At 35.9% G+C, this 17,654-nt stretch overlaps 1 protein-coding gene across 1 annotated transcript in view; it reads right to left on the reverse strand.

Moving 5' to 3' along the window:
• Positions 1–17,654, reverse strand: part of LOC309868431 (ovostatin homolog 2-like) — a 44,569-nt gene that overhangs the window by 13,336 nt on the left and 13,579 nt on the right. The window contains exons 10-23 of the mRNA XM_082738277.1: positions 16,706–16,815; positions 16,211–16,369; positions 14,999–15,226; positions 14,163–14,217; positions 13,581–13,726; positions 13,040–13,189; positions 9,403–9,573; positions 8,405–8,552; positions 5,662–5,767; positions 4,495–4,723; positions 4,000–4,129; positions 1,725–1,843; positions 891–942; positions 7–90 (exon numbers count right to left, since the gene is read on the reverse strand). Of these exons, the coding sequence (XP_082594403.1) occupies positions 7–90; positions 891–942; positions 1,725–1,843; positions 4,000–4,129; positions 4,495–4,723; positions 5,662–5,767; positions 8,405–8,552; positions 9,403–9,573; positions 13,040–13,189; positions 13,581–13,726; positions 14,163–14,217; positions 14,999–15,226; positions 16,211–16,369; positions 16,706–16,815 (1,887 nt within the window). The remainder of the gene's footprint in view (positions 1–6; positions 91–890; positions 943–1,724; positions 1,844–3,999; positions 4,130–4,494; positions 4,724–5,661; positions 5,768–8,404; positions 8,553–9,402; positions 9,574–13,039; positions 13,190–13,580; positions 13,727–14,162; positions 14,218–14,998; positions 15,227–16,210; positions 16,370–16,705; positions 16,816–17,654) is intronic.

A 17,654-nucleotide genomic window follows, 5' to 3' on the forward strand; every position in this document is an offset into this window, starting at 1 on the left:
ACTTACCCACAACAGTGAAAAAGGCTCTGGCGGATCCTTCTACCACACTGTCTGGCAAGTCCAAAACTACCTGTTTGGAGGCTTTGGTCCCTAGAAAGAAAATATTGATAAAAACGATAGTGTGATAACTTTCTTTTCTAAACAATAGCGGCAGATGTGTGGGACAAACATATTAGGAAATAGATTCCGTTATTTACTTTTATTTTGCAAGTTGCTTGTTTGAAAAGATGAAATTGCCATCTCTGACCTATATTCAGAAAATGGTATATATGTGTGTATTGGAAAATGTGGCCCTTATTTTCCACTAGTTTAGTGCCTCAACTACTTATGTATGAAAAACATATAAAAAACTACTGACAGATTAAATGGCACACACAAAAGGAAAAGCTTGGAGACTCCCGCTGAAATCAGATTATCATCAACAAGTTGGCCACAAAGCAGGAGACGGGAGGCAGTGATGTAGCTCTCGGTTACTTTACCCCAAGAGTACAAAGAGCCTAATCCTGATCTTCCTCTGTCCAATACTTTGCTGCAGTCATGACGAGAGGAGCCCAAAATGTATAAGATGGAGAAATGGGCTGAGGCAGACCAGTGTCATCAGTGAATTTAAAAACCCCTGGGGATAAAAATATATGTTTATAAAAAATAAAAAATTACATTAAGCTAAAAAAGAAAAAAGAAAAAAAAAACCCTCATAAATAAATAAACTTTTTTGTTAGCCAAAATTATATGATGAAGATAGGGCATGAAACGAAATAATCCTCCACTAGCTACTGAAAAGGGAATCACTGAAATGACTCAGTATGGCAAAGGAACCAACGTGGAAGGAGAGGAAATACACTCATAATTTTTCTTTGGGACTAATTTGACCACCTAAAAGTTCCTCTTACCTTTTGTGCAGATGAGGAGACTTTGAGTCATTTCCCTTTCAATACCTTCAGGCTGTCAAAGAGTAAACAAAAACAAGCACAAAATGAGTCTGGGCCACCTTCCATGTAGGCATGGCCGGCACACGTTTGTCTCTGGCAGGCGATCCATTCCTTGTTCTCCTCTGTTGAATTTTGAAAGTCACCGTGCATTTATTTCCATGACCCCCTTTAGATCCTGTGTTCCCATAGGTCAGATCAGAGATAACCTTGATGTCATTGTGTACACTCTCAACTCCTCTGATCCTGTCTAGGATCTCCAGTAAATAAACAAAAGTTTATTTAAAAGTTTTGCAGAGTAGGGACAGGCCAAGAGGCAACTTGAGAAGTATGCACTGGCGAGTGTGAGTTCTTGTTGAAGATGATGGGAACCACATGGTAGTGTAGGACAAGAAGATCTGTCTCTGATTTGAGAGTCGGTTAAAAAAAGGAAGGAAAGAGCAACAGGCCTACAGGAAACAAGAGTCAGGAGCAAGCTAAGTGCCATCAAGCCTGTTTCAAGTATTAAGTTTTACTCTCCTAGGGTCAGTAAATTAATTGTTAATTAAATTAATTAATTCAGGTATTAATTAAGGAAAGTTAATTAAATAAAATGAATTAAATTAATTAATTCATGTATAAATTAAAGAAAGGATGAGTTTTATTGCTGTATTAATTCATATAAAATGAATATGATATATATTATGTGATATATATTACGTGAAAGTAACTCGAGACCATTAATTTAGCCTGTTCAGGAAGAACATCTTTTCATATTTAACTTTCTCTGAAGAGCTTGAGAGTTTCACATGTACATACCTCTACCAACAGACTTTTGACTACAGTATCTTTCCAGTTTAGATTCTGATGCTCAGGTCCTTCTTTTGGGCAGGTACTACTTTGTCTGGACTCAGCAACTATAGTGATATTCACTTTCCCTGGAAAACATTCCCAAATATAAGTTAAATGACGCCTGGCCCCTTCTATAATGGGAAATGATTAGAATCTAATGAACCACATCTTGAACTGAATGAACTGAATACTATCATCATATTTATGCTTAAACCAATATAACTTGCTCTTTTTCTTGCCTGAAGATAATTTGGCATTTTCTGTTTTATCTGTTTCAAGATTCCTTACATTAAGTAAATGATTCGTTACCTAAAAAGCAAAACAAATAAGTAAATGAACAAACAAAAACCAGAATCAGACCTATAAATACAGAGAACAAACTGATGATTGCTGGAGGGAAAGGGGTGGGGGAGATGAGCAAAATGGGTGAAGGGGAGAGGGAGATCCAGGCTTCCGGTTAATGAAAGAATGCCATGGTGATAAAAGGTACAGCATGGGGAATAGAGTCAATGTATTGTAATAGCCTTATGTGATGACAAATTGTAGCTATACTTGTGCTGAGCATGGCACAACCTATAGAGATGTTGAATCACTATTTGCACACCTGAAACTAATATAACATTACGGGCCAGCTATAATCAAATAAAGAAGTTTTTGAAAACTAACCAAACAAAAAATAAATGACTCATTTACTTAATTAAAAAGTAAGAAATTTTAAGGAAAAATAATAATTTACAAAACTAACAGAGACAATTCCTTGATAACTGTTTGTAAAGTTTACATATGTCCATACAGGAACATAACATCAAATAACCAGGACTCTTAACTCATCCCAAGTTTGAACAAGCAAAAAGAATAAAATATGCCATAGGGGAAAGGCCATTGGATTTAAACGAGTGTTAGCAAGGAATCCATTTTTTTTAACTTCTTGTGAATCATAGGTCATGCAATTAAAGCTGATCTTCAGTTTCCTTATTTGTAAAAATTAGAAGACTGAAAAAGAGATTTATTTTGTTTTACTATTACTTAATATATACATATATATGTATATACATATATATTTATATATATGTTTATATATATATAAACAATTTACTATTCTTGTTTTTCCTTGCTGCTGTGTTTTGCCTCATTTGTTTCTTTTTAAGAAAGCTGTCAATTCTTCTTTCTTAGAACTGTGTCCCCCACTTAAAGCCATAAAACTTGCCATAAAAAATGCCATGCAGTGTTCTATCTTAATTGCCAGGGAAAGATTTTTGAAGACCTAGAGTAGTCAGAACAACTGAGAAACAAAATCTAACAGGAAAACTACTTTTAGACCAATCTCACAGGTGAACTAAAATGATCTCCTAAATAATCTCTTTGCTGCCCCAAAAATACAATGAATAGGGGACATGAAATAAAGGAAATTTTAATGACAATTTTTACATAAATGATAATAAGTCTTATGCATCTACCACATCTAGCTTTTTCTGTTTACTAGACTCTTTTTTAACCCTTCCCTTATATTTTTCAACAGTCTACTTCCAAATGTATTTCTCTATATTGCAATAATATATGCATGAAGATGTTACTCTTCTCAGTGTTTTATCTCCATCTAAGTGTTCAGTATTTTTGGTGTCTCAGGATATATTTAGTAAATCTGCAAATCCTGGCAATTTGTGATGGAGGAGTAATTTTGGGATAAGTGACACACGTTCATGATGACAGGTGAAGAAGTAAGTTAGAAGTGAAGGAATTGGGCAAAATTAATGAAAATACCACCTTCTTTTAGGATATGATATATGGATTTGATAAATCATGAAAATTGGCATTTATATCGTATTTCAATCCCATTATACAAATGCAAATAATTTTATACAAATGAATGGTAGTTTTGCTCTACACAAGCATGAGCTACCAGAAACTAGATTATAAAAATGGGATTTTTAACTGAGGATTTTAAAAAAAGAGAGGGAGAAAATTATGTTAGTATAAAGGATGTATGGAAAATAAATGAAGACAATAAAAATAAGCTGGTTTTCCCCCTCACCTAATTCACCCACCCCAAGGATTAAGAGTATACTTATTGTGATGAGCCCTGACTAATGTATAGAATTATTGAACCACTATTTTGTGCACCTGGAACTAATATAACACTATATGTTAACCATACTGGAAATAAAAGTAAAAAAAAAAAAAAAAAAGGAAATGAAAAAAGTTTGGCTTTCCATGAGAGATTGGCGTACACATAGCTGCTTACCCAATAACTTAGGTAATAGAGTCCAGACATATGTTTTCCTCTCTCCAGGTTGGATAACCTCACTGCCATTGTTTTTAGGGGTGCTGATATTTGCCTCAAAATCCTGAGATGCTTCCAGCTGAACAGAAATCTAAAAAAATCGTCATGCAATGAGGGTGGCACTCCAAACACTTTGCTGTTACTAATTCTCTTCCCATCTTGAGAAAATTAACTATTTTAAGTTAGCAAAAATTAAAGATACCAAATGACTTCTCACAAGAAGAAAAATAAGGTAGAACACACATCATTATGAAATGACATTGTCAAAGCGGTATTTAAATCTTTGCTGTGAATTCAAGCAACTGTCTTAATCTAAGGATTATGGAAACAGGTCTCATCACTTTATCATACCATTTTGCCCTTGAGAATAAAAAGAATATGGTGATATTCAAGGAAAATATTGAGGGATCTTTTGGCCTTGTAGATTTCATCTCTAGGTCAAAGGGAACAGCTTACCTCTACACATGTGTTCAGGTAGCTGAAGACATTGACAATCAGATCAGATTGTTCATTTCGAACAACTGAAAAGGGCAAGGTCATTTCAACAAAGAAAGGTTGGGAGATTTCCAGAGTAGCTGTTGATGAAATGCCAAATCCAGCATCACCATTCACACAGAAGCCATCTGCCTGCCACTGGGTTATAGTATCAGGGATGTGGAAGGACAGATTTGCCGAGCCTGAGGAACTAAGGAGAGATCATTGATGAAAATTATTCTTTGCCTCAATGAGGAAACTAAATTTAGTCCAGAGCAAGCAAAAAGGTGTTTTTTTTTTAAAGATTTTCTTTCTTTATTTGTCGGAGAGATAGAGAGTACAAGCAAGGGGAGCATCAGGCAGAGGGAGAAGCCAGGAGCCTGATGCAAGACTCCATCCCAGGACCTTGGGATCATGACCTGAGCAAAAGGCAGACACTTAACTGACTGAACTACACTAATGTCCCATAAGCAAAAAGATTTTAACTGAAGGTTAAAAGTAAGCTAAAACGGTTAGACAGGGGATTGGGTAATAATCTTGAGAGCTGGATTTCTATGAAATTTATCCTTAAAAATATCACGTTTCTTGGGTCACCTGGGTGGCTCAGTTGTTAAGCATCTGCCTTCAGCTCAGGTCACACGGTCCCAGGATCCTGGAATCCAGTCCCACATCAGGCTGCTTGCTCTGCGGGAAGCCTGCATCTCCCTCTCTCACTCCCCCTGCTTGTGTTCCCTCTCTCACTGTGCCTGTCTCTCTGACAAATAAATAAATAAAATCTTTTTTAAAAATCACATTTCTTTAAACAGTGCATTTTTTTTAAAATTGAGGGTATGTGCTTTGGTGAGTGCTGTGAAGTGTGTACACCTGGTGATTCACAGACCTGTACCCCTGGGGATAAAAATATATGTTTATAAAAAATAAAAAATTAAAAAAAAAATTGAGACAGTTTACATTTATCTGCATGAGATTAATAAATGAGAAACAATGCTATAGAAAAAATAAAATACATGGTCAGTATATACAAATGAATAGTATAATGTCTTTTACAAATATGGCACTGCTTTATATACCCAGGAATAAAGTTTAAGAAATCACAACAAAAAGAAAATAGAAATAAAGATATGTAGGAGGGAAAACTCAGAAACTCACTCGACACTGACGAGGTCCCATATCCATGTCTCTGGAAAGTTTGTTCTTACTGTTTCTCTTATAGCCTGTTCTGCATAGCCAAAATTCTCCTTCATGCTTTCGTGAGCTAAAAGGAAAAGAAATGCTTTCTTAGGAGAGAATGAAGGTATGGGCTTCAATGACACACATCTATTAGCCATGTGTTTAACCACACAATGCTTTGCTCCCGGAGCTCATTGTCAATAAATGTGCATCTCAACCAAGGCATCAGTATTTTGTTGTTCAAATCTCTGTCATTATTAAAGACAACAACAAACAGACAAAAACAACAATCAGCCTACATTGTTCCTCCAAAACCAAATTTAGAGAAAGTGATGTTTATTCCATAAATGGAGTTTCTCATTTGAAATTCTGGTGTCTGCCAGTTCCACTCTGCTAACCTTCCCTAGAATTTCTAGTGTCATCAATATCACTAATTCTAAAGAACACTTCCTTTCACTTTCTTTGCCTCTAGGCTGTATTTGCAATCATAATCACAGTGTTCTTTTTAAATAGTCCCTGATGTTAGCCTCTGTGATGTCATACTTCTAGTTCTCTTTTTTTGCCGTTCTCATTTCAAGATGTAATTTCTCCCTCTTTGACATGTTCCTAAGAGCTGTTTTAGGTCCTCTTCTTTTCTTTATTCCCTGTTTCCCCATTGCTATCCTCACACAGGACACCATTAAGTAGCTGATGTCTGCCCTCCCTCCCCCGACCTCTGTGTCTCCTGCCTGGACCTCTCTTCCGAGTTCCAGACTTATGCGTGTCATAGTCTTATGCACACATTTTTCTTTTCAGTTGCATTTCAGGCATTTTAAGTGAAACTCTTCCAAAAGCAAATGCATTATATCTTCCACCTACGACTCTCCAGTATTTCCTGTCTCCATGAAAGGTACCAAAATCCACTCACCCGAATCAGAAACTTAAGAGTTGTCCTTGATTCAGCCCTTCAATCCGGCATTTCCTATCCGAACCAATCTGATGAAAACTGCTTGAAAACAGCTCTCAAATCTATCCATGGTTCTCTATTTCCATTGCCTTTGAAACATTTATTTTATTTTTTTTCAGCGTTCTAAATTTCATTGTTTATGCACCACACTCAGTGCTCCATGCCTTTTTATGGTAGTCCAAGCATCACCCTCTCTCAATTTAATTAGTAGCATTTAGAATATTTCATACAAACAGCCCAAATCCCAATCTCCTTTTCCACAGAGCAGCCAAAGATGACTTTGAAAAACACATATTAGATTATTGGCTGAAAACTTGTCAATTGTGCATTATTCATGAAAATGAGTTCCAAACTCTTTAAATGTCCTACAAGGTATCCACGAGCTGTCTACCCCTCTTGCTTTGGCTGTCTTCACCCTGGCCCTGAAGCCACCTTTCTGACATTTGGTATTTATTTTCTTAGCTATTGATATTTTCCTCCCTGCTTGGAATGCCCTTCTATCTCTTTCTGTGGTGCATGATCATTCATCATTGAGGTCTTGGTATAAATGCTCTTTCCTTCAGGGGGATATAAGAGGCCCTTGAGAAATTGAGAAATTTACATATTCTATTCATATTCTTTGCATGTAATGTACTCTCCCAAGGCTTTTGGAATTACCTGTTTCATTGTAATACTTCCCTGTTAGACTAAAAGTTCCAGGACAGTAAAGATTAAGCTACTGCCTTTACAACAGTAAAGATTAAGCTACTGCCTTTACAACATCTAACTCAGTGCCTATAACTCAGTAAATGTTTGTTGAGTGACTTAAAAAATGCATAACAGAAGAAAGAAGATATTAAAATGAATGACTTTAGGTTTCAGCACATTTTATTGAAAGATACTAAAACGTTGAAATGTTTCTGATAAGGCTTACTGACTATGGTGTCATCGAGGAGCAGAAAAGTGGAAAGCTTCAACCTCTTGACTAGGATTCCAAAGTGGTTTCAAACTCGACTTTCTAAGGCTTCTTGACTACCCCCTGAGTCCACACTTATATAAAGTTGTCAGGCCTTTCATTTTTCTCAAGTACTTTCTGGTACTCACCTTCAGGATTAGCCCCACTTCAATTAATGGACTAATTCAACGTTACGTAGAAGGATTTAAGAAAGTTGTTCAAGTATTTTCAGACCTGGAATTCAGTTTTGATTTTATTTCTGTTTTGATGATTTGTTTCATTTTGTTTCTCTGACTAAATTTCTGTTTTGAAAATCTGCTTAATTCCCTTATTCATCTAAGACTATGGCTGATTTTTTTGCTTACAGGCTTTCCAACAGAAAATGGACTAATAGCTGAACACACTTCTCTGATGCCAGCTTTTTGGCTATCTGGGAGTTAAAATACCCTTTCTCTTGAATTATGGTTTATACATAATAAAGGTATAAGGGCTCCATCAGGACACCTCATTCTCAAGTATCACACTCACTTATCATGACTGTCTTCCCACATCCCTACACACTGCCAGCTTCCTATGCTCTTCTGACATTGTGTTCTATCAATAAAAATAAACTTCCTTTCATAGCTGAAGCTAGTTCTTCTTTTTAACAAAAACCAAGCCAAAACAAAAATCATTTCCAGTCTGCCTTATCCTGCTTTGTTCACTTGCAAGATGTCTAGTTGTAGCCAAAAACATGGTATAATTCACACCCAAATCCCAATTTGTATAGTTTTATCCCAAATATACCCAATTCCACAATTTCTTTTAGCCATCTCTCAGACACGAAATTCTAGATTACTCACACGCAATTCTAGATGGGGCATAACTATACATTGGTGCATATTCTTTTGAGGCTAGATACAATGGCCCAGGGAATGGCAGCCTTCTCTCCACTGAACATACTTCTGGTTTCCGATAATGAAGATTGGTAAAGACTTTCAGACCCATAGCCTTCAAAGAAAAGAACAGCAAAAGAAAGTTGTGCTTTCTTTCATGTTAAGACCCCCCCAAAAAAGACCTATCAACTATACTATAATCATAAGGAGATGACACAAAACGGTTTCCTCTGCTAGCAAGGGTCTGGGATTTTAGAAGTCAAGTCACCACTATTTGATGTATGGAAAGTCTTTAATTTCGAAAAAAAAATGATAAACACTATGGCTTATCTAGCATTTATGTGCTAGGATTTGGATAAATATTTTAAATCATTCCCCACTTAATTCAAAGGGAAAAATACTTCTGATATAAGCACTATCATCACCCTAATTAACACCAAATAAACACACACACACACACACACACACACACACACACACACACACACAGAATGCAATCAGTCTTTTGGAGAATTGGGACTTAAGCTAAAGTCTGCCCAATTATATGCCCCTTTTCTTCTATACCTTTGACCTCAATTGTAAAGATCCTTTTGTAGAGGTCTCAGCATATCCAATGGATTGCCTCAGTATAGATAGAGTTTGGAATATATTTTAGCTTCCTGATTTGATGAGTTTTGCATAACATCTCTTGCAATAAATTGAAAACTGTTTCATTATTTCAAACATAAGGTTTTTATATCTTTACAGCAACTAATTTATTTTTTAAAAAAGAGAAAAATCAACAAAAATTAATATCTCCTTTTTATAAGACAATTGCAGAGTGATCTTTAAACAAATTATGGACACCAATCTCCAAGAATAGGAAGAAAAGCACACAATTAATAAGACATAGATATGAATTCTGAATACTAAAATTAAAATTAAAATTGAGATGAAATAATTTTTAAAATCTTAAATGATCTTACCCTGAGAATATCATAGATGTCTCCATCACCATGATTGCTTACAGGTACATAATACAAACCATTGTAAAACATATCCTTTTGAGGAATGCAAGAGTCAAGCTTGCCATCATCAAGGTTGAGCCCATGATGGAAATAACCATATAGTTCTATATTTGGAAGTAGGCTGTACACCTATGAGAAAAAAATCACATGGTTCCCAATGATTTTAAGCATTCCTTTTATTTTGACAAAATTGGCAAGTTTTGTGCCATTATAAAGAGGAAGAGGGAAAATTAGAAAATCATGTTTCAACTATCACACCAATATTGGTTTATGCAAAAAGTATCAATGGATGCTAACTCTAAGAAAATTTCGAGGAGGAGCAGGGTATACAAATAGTTTTAATAAACACAAATTGCTTATTAGTTGAAGGAATAAAATAGCCCATGGAGATATATGGAAACATGTTTATCAGGTAATCAAAATTACTATCACCAATGATGGGCAGATGGATCTTGCATACCTTGAAAAGTGCACAGTATCATGTATGTGGTATTCTGGACAGAGATGTATTATCTTGCCCCAATCATGAGAAATATCAGACAAACTTAAAATGAGGAACATTTATCAAAAACTACTTAGGTGGTTTAGTTTAGTCTGTTAAGTCTGACTCTTGGTTTTGGCTCAGTTCATGATCTTGGGGTCATGAGATGGAGCGCTGTGTCAGGCTCCATGTCATGGAGTCTATTTAAGTTTCTCTCTCTCCTTCTCCTTCATACCCCTGCTTATACTGTCTCTCTAAAAAAACAAAAAACAAACAACCCTCCCCGCAATACCCCAAGACAACAACAACAGCAACAACTACAACAACAACTACAACAGCAACAACAAAAACCCAAACAAATAAAATATTTGGCTTAAGTTCTCCAAAATATCAATTTCATAAGGGACAAAGAAAAATTGTGTTCTAGGTTAAATGAAACTAAAGAAACGTGAGTACCAAATGCAGTATGTTATCCTGTCTTGGATCTTGTACTAAATTAGGAAAAATATGTGGCAAAGGGGACATCTGATCCGAAGTATTGAATCAATGTTTAATATTCTAAATTTGACAACTGTATTATAATTATGTAGGAGCATATCCATGCTCTTTGGAAATGAACACTGACATATTAAGGAATAGTGTAGCATGAAGGATTCAACCCACTCTCACATGGTTTAGGAAAAAAAAAATGGAAATGTTATGTATACATATGTGGGCATGTTTGTGTGTGGGGTGGTGGGAAGACAGAATGAGAAAGGGAAAACAAATGTGGCAAAATGCTAAAAATTAGTGACTGTGGTAAAGAGTACATGAGAGTTCTCTATATAATTCTTACATCTTTTAAAATTATTTAAGACTCCATGCTCAGTGAGAAGTCTGCTGGAGATTCTATCCTCTCCTTCTGCCCCTACCAAAGTAAAGATCAATAAGTAAAATCTTTTTTAAAAATGAGGACAGGGGCACCTGGGTGGCTCAGTGGGTTAAAGCCTTTGCCTTCGGTTCAGGTCATGATCCCAGAGTCCTGGGACTGAGCCCCGCATTGGGCTCTCTGCTCAGCGGGAAGCCTGCTTCCCTTCCTCTCTCTCTGCCTGCCTCTCTGCCTACTTGTGATCTCTGTCTGTCAAATAAATAAATAAATAAATAAAATCTTTAAAAAAAAAATGAGGACAACTGTATGGCTCAGTTAGCTAGGTTTCTGACTCTAAGTTTCCACTCAGGTTATGATCTCAGTGTTGTGAGATTGAGCTCTGAGTCAGGCTCTGCTTAGTGTGGTCTGTTTGAGATTCTCTATCCCTCACCTTATGCCCCCGACCTGGGCTTTCTCTCTCTTTCTCTCTAAAATAAAATAAATAAATAAAATCTTTAAAACTGTTTAAAACTAAAAATTAAACTTACATAATATTAAAAGTAGAACAAACTTTAATAATATGAGTTGGAATACACTCATTTATATAACTTTGCTTGATTTACACTGTTAATATGGCTATAAGATAATAACCAAGGGCAACCTCTTTTGGCTCTAATACTATATTCTCATTCTCTTGAATCTTCTGGTCTGGTGAAGTGCTTCTGGAATTTTCTACTGGTGGACCTTTAATGGTTTTCCCTCAAGGTGGTTTTTCTAAAACTTTGCTACCTCCAGTTGTAGGAAGAATGGGCAGAAGCTCTTTAGTCTGGCTCCATGAAACTCTTAGAAAGTGTATATATATTTTCCACACTTACAGATATGTTTATCTTTTATTTTTTGATCCTTTTCTAACTGACTTTGAAATCAGTTAGAAGCTTCTTAGCACCAATAAGAAATTTATATGTATTTAACTTTCGCAAGTAGGGAATGTGGGAAAAAAACACAGTTTATGTTATGATTAATCATTATTAATATATTGTTATTAATTAATTTTTATAGTTTATACTTAAAACTAGATGTACTATAGAATGTTAAGAGCAGAAAACAAAATTGCATTTTTCAGGGAGATCTCATTTGTAACATATATATACCTTCAGAAAACAGATTAAAAAAATAGTATCATAAATGTTCATTTCTGTAAAATAAAGGTTCATTTTGTGAAATAAAAAAGTATGAGTGTTAAGATTATGAATGATTTTGAATATTTCCTTCTTTATTTCTTTGTGTATTTTTCACATTTTTTAAACTACACAGGTGCTAAATGTGTCTTCCCAAAATAAATGTGTTGAAATCCTGATGCCCATTGTGGGAATTAGGATGTGGAGACTTTGGGGGGTGATTTGGTCATGAGGGTAGAACGAGTAGAGAATGAGATTCATGGCCTTATAAAAGATGCCTGAGAGATGTCTCTTGTCCTTTCCACTATGTGAGGATACAAGAAATCTGCAAACCAGAAGAGGGCTTCACTGATCATACTGGCCCCCTCATCTTAGAATTTCAGCCTCCAGAAGTGTGAGAAGTATTTTTACTGTTTATAAGGTATCTAATTTGGGGAATTTTTTTTTTTTTTTTTTTTTTTTGGTAGCAGCTCAAATAGATTAAAGCAATAGGTATATTTAATAATACGAAAATATTTAATTAATTAAATTAGTTGTAAGTAGGATCATACATCTCAATATTTATGTGTTCTTGTGTTAAAAATAAAGGGAAAATATCCAACAGTTATTAATGGTAATAATTTTGATGTCTCAAATTCGAGAATGGCTGGTCTGGAAATGCTTATGACAATACAAGATCTGTTCATAGATAACAACTTTGGGTGCTATACCCAAACTTATCCTTCAACACAGAGATTTAACTCCAGGTCTCAAGAAAAATCAAACATGTAACCCATGAACAAAGGAAGAAAATATTTGATATTCTCAGTATGTTCATCTCAAATGAAAACATCAGCCGAGGATGCCTGGGTGGCTTAGTCCATTAAGCGACTGCCTTCGGGTCAGGTCATCATCCCAGAGTCCTGGGATGGAGTCCCGCATCAGGCTTCCTGCTCAGTGGGGACACTGCTTCTCCCTCTGCCTGCTGCTCCCCCGCTCATGCGCTCTCTCTCTTGCTCTCTCAAATAAATAAACACAATCTTAAAAAACAAAAAAATATAAGCTGAAGGGAAGGAGTCCAGATGAAAATGAGGAAATCAGAGAGCTTACACTTTCAGCTGAAAGCTGTTGTTCTGATTTCAGCAGAAGGACACTCTTATCCACAGCCCGGAGTGCACAGAGTGAGTCAGGGGCTGCTTGCAAGTAGAGACTGGTGTTGGACCCGGGTAGCCCCTGCTCCTTAGAGAACTTTATGCTAACCTGCAATGGAGGAAGAAAAGGAGAGTAAGATCATTTAAAAAATAAGTTGAATAAATATGTTTGAATGCATTCAAAATAATTTGAATATATGCAATCTTTTCCAAATAAATGTTTATAGATTTCTGTATTTATGTTTCTCCTGCCCGTTCTCATCCTTAACTCTCCCTACAAGGACATCTTCACATTCCTCCTCTCATTTCAGGATTGGCATTGCTACCAAAAGTTATTTATTCTGCTGGCAATTCCCTTATCCCTAATAATTTAATTATACCAGCATTTACTCTGAGATCACCACATAAAGGTGATAGTAATTATACTAGAAGACAACAGGAAGAAAAGTGCTCACTGCTCTGCCTCTCTCAAGACAAGCAAGAAATAGAAGAAACATCACCTTGTTTTTAAAGCACTTGTCAACCTGGAATCTGGCACTGTCGGCCACAATTTCCCCACTGGGGTGAAGGGTGTAGACAAGCATGATAGCCACAGGAGCCAGTTCAGCACTGATGTCGATCGGGAATGAGAAGCTACCATTCCAGGCTGTGTGAATAGGAGACGTCATTAACCAGTACAGTGCCCAAAGTTTCCAGGTTCACTGGCTACACTTAGCTAAAAGAGAATGGCTTATGGGAAGGAAGAGCAAATTGGGCTTTATTTTAAAGGCAAAGCACTTAAATAATGGAAACTATGTGCACAAATAAAAAAGACTGCAAAATTTAGGCACTAAGAATGTTTGGGTTTTGATCACCACTTTTCTCTAGTGTGCTTGATGACCTGGCAATAAAAGAAGCAAGTAGAAACCTTTCTTTGAAATAGTTGGAAGGAGACCTTGGGCTGTACTACTGCTTTCCAGCCACTGATGGTTAACATTAAGTGCTCTTCCTAACCTCTTGACTCTATCCCTGTAACATTCCCTTAAAAGGAAAGAAAAAATGAAAGCAGAGTACATAGTAAAAAATGAATGCATTAAGTATGCCTTTGTTTCTGATTTCCTTCTGTCCACTGAGGAAGATAGCTCCTTTCACCATCACCTGTGTAGAACAAAGAAAAAAAAATGAGTAACATCACCCAATTCACAGATATTAAAAATGGATAATGAATGGCTTAACAAGAATTCTATTCCCAAGAGAAGGTAGTTTCTGTGAACAAGTGTGAAACATAGACTCTGCACAACTTGGAAAAGGACACAGAAACTATTATTAATTGAAAGCCCATTATGCGTTAGAAACTTCATGAATGATACACAGTGTACTGTGCAAGGGCATTTACAGTTCTCTGAATTATTTAGACTGTCTGGCTTTGGGTAAGCGAAGTCATTTCACTTCTTCACCACCGTTCCCTTATTTGTAAAATGGAGGCATCCTTGGGGGTCGAAAAGTCTATCTCTTCCACCTTTCAATATGCTTTATAAGGACAGAATGGATAAATATGGGGAAAGAACCAAAAAAGCGAATTCCTTTTACTGCTTATCAAAATGAGCAGCCTTGTGCCTTACTTTCTGGTATCCATCGAATGTTGCAGTGTCATGAAGAATCATAAATGCTTGGTATAAGTTATAATCAAATGATTAAAATTGTAGACCTGAATAGCAAGTTTTTCAATCTTAGGGAAATTGAAATTGCCTTGGATCTTTTTATGTGGTTGTTGGCTTACTAGTTTCTGTTTGTTCTTAATAGCTCTAATATCATTCCCAGCAAAGTGAGAAGGTCGACTCACTCAGATGCCATGGGATGATGGACAGACCCGTTCCAACCTGTCCTGTGCTAAGCAGACAACTAGACAAGACCCAAGGATCCATCAACTGAGACTTACCAAATAAAAGAAGTTGATACTTGAATCATCCCTATATGCTTCCCCGTTTAGGGAGTAATGCACGGTAACAATTTTTTGTTGGTTGCATCTAAGCTGCTTTGGCTCAGGAACAATCTTCAGGAAGCTATTGGTTCGGGAGTAAAAGCGTGAAACTGAGAAATGAGCATCCACATACTCAGGTGTTAGCCAGCTGGAGGGATGGCAGCTCATAGGTCGAAGGTATGTGGCCTGATAAGTAAAGGAAAGCAAAGGATCTTAGAGCAACAAAGACCTTTAAAGATAGGGATTATTCCAGAATGGAAGGCTTCTTAAGTCTTCAAAGTAGGGAGGAATCTTAGCTTGTGGGTGACGTTTCAAATATCAAGTTATTGGGAGTAAAATAATAATAATACTTTCTTCTTTTTGTATATAAAACATGACCATAATTGTATGTATATTTTATTAGAAGACCTATGTTCATTTCTTTTTTCTTTGTAATTGAAGTCAGGAGACAGCCTTACACCCTGTGTCTTTCAGCTATCTATGTGCACGGACAAATTGTTTAACTCTAAAATTCTGTTTAAGAAGCAGAGAAATATTGGGGAGGGTAGGTGCTGTGGTGAGTGCTGTGAAATGTGTAAGCCTGATGATTCACAGATCTGGACCCCAGGGGCAAATATACTTTATATGTTAAATTAAAAAATGGGGGAAAAAAAAGAAAGAAGCAGAAAAAAAGACATCATAGTATCTTCCCTATTTATGCATCAAATGATCAAAGGGGAAAAAAATAACAACTCAACTGCATGAACTCCTTCTAGTTTCTCAGAGGAAACTATTGATTGGTAGACTTTATAACAACATCCTCTCAAATAAGTTTTCTTACATATAATTTAATAAAGAACAAGCATATAAAATACTTCAAATTTTAAAACTTTGTTAAGATATTTTTAAAAATGATTTGTTTATTTATTTTTAGAGAGGGGGGGCAGAGGGTGAGGGACAGAGAATCTTAAGCAAACTTCACACTGAACACAGAGCCCAAGGGGGTTCTGTCTCATGACCCTGAGACCATGACCTCAGCCAAAACCAAGAGCCTGATGCTTAACTGACTGGGCCACCCAGGCACTCCTAAAATATATTCTTAATACAAATGATCTTTTAAGCAATTCCTAATGTTCAAAATCCCTAACACTCAAATACGTTGTGGGATCCTGTCTACTTTTGATGTCTTACTTTCAGGTTGAATGCTTGATCGAATATATCTGAAGTGTCAATTGAGAAAGGAGCTTCCCCATTCTCATCTGTGGTGTAGTTTCCTATAATCCTGTCATTGAGCTCCAATTGCAATAACTTGTCCGCCATCGGCACATTATTAGGACCGGAAAATTTAAGCTGTGCAAAAAAATAAATAAATAAATAAGTTTTAAAACTCAAACATCACATTTCTACAGAGAAGGAATTTTTCTATTCCCCAATGTGATTGTTGACTTGTAATTTTATGAAATTTTTATATACAGAAATGTGTTCTATTAAAAGATACATAAAATGGAAACAGATACAATTTTATCTATTGCTTTCTTTCACCCTGGGACTTTTTCCTCGTCTATCAGATGCAGTAAGGCTATAAATGTGTTACAAAAATAGGAAAAATATCTCCAGAAACTTTCAGAGGGTAATCCATGATCCCTGAAAAGGAAAAGAGAATATGTATTTTTAAGTTAGACCTACAGTTCCAAAATAAGAAATTCCTCTTCTATAGAAAGGATCCATGTTCTCAAAGCTCACACTCCCAAGCAATTGAGTGATAAAAGTAGAAGCTTTTTCACTGATTTGCACACCTGTAAGAAGTGAAAAATAGTGTGAGGGAGGAAAATTGTTTGATCAAGACTCAAAAGAAAGAACAGCTTAGAGGACATGGCAAACTTCTGTACACAGAATGACATTCTTGCTCTACACTGAAAGGGAGATGTGGTGCTTTGGAGCATGTTCCAGAATGCTCCATATCTATGTAGTTATAGTATACATCAAACTGAATAATGAAAGTATTTCAATCAGAAGCAGGAGAAAATGCTTTTAATTTCCTTCCTCTCACCATTCTACTCAGTTCTGGCTTATAATTCCTTTAACGACACAATCTCATAGACATCTCAAGAATAAGGTTTTCACTTCCTTTAAACCTTTCCTTAGCCTTCCAGATAGCTATGCTTTTAGATTTTTGCCAGATAAGAACAATACCTGAAAGCAAAGTAAATAAAAATGCACTATGGTATCAGCAAACTATGTGGTAAGCAGAGATAAACATATCTAGCTAAGTTATAATACGAATGTGACAAACATTCATAATGAATGTCACACACCTTTGATCAAATACATTTCTATAAAGCACTTTATAAATAATATTATTATCCTAATCATTTTTAAGTAACAAGAAATAATTAGTAATTGAATCTGTTTTTTCTCCATCCCAAATTAATTTTCACTTCTCCCTTTTTCTTTTTGATTCTTTATTTATTGAGCACTTGTTATGTATAAATGTCTCATTAATATTTTACACTTGCAACTGTCTCCATTTGTATCAAATTAGAGGTTGACAAACTTTTTCTGTGAAGACAATCTCATAGTTATTATTCCAGGCTTTGCACCGCAAGGTCTACAGCTATTAAACCTCATAACCACA

Source organism: Mustela nivalis (assembly GCF_964662115.1).
Source record: "Mustela nivalis genome assembly, chromosome: 7".
NCBI lineage: Eukaryota > Metazoa > Chordata > Mammalia > Carnivora > Mustelidae > Mustela > Mustela nivalis.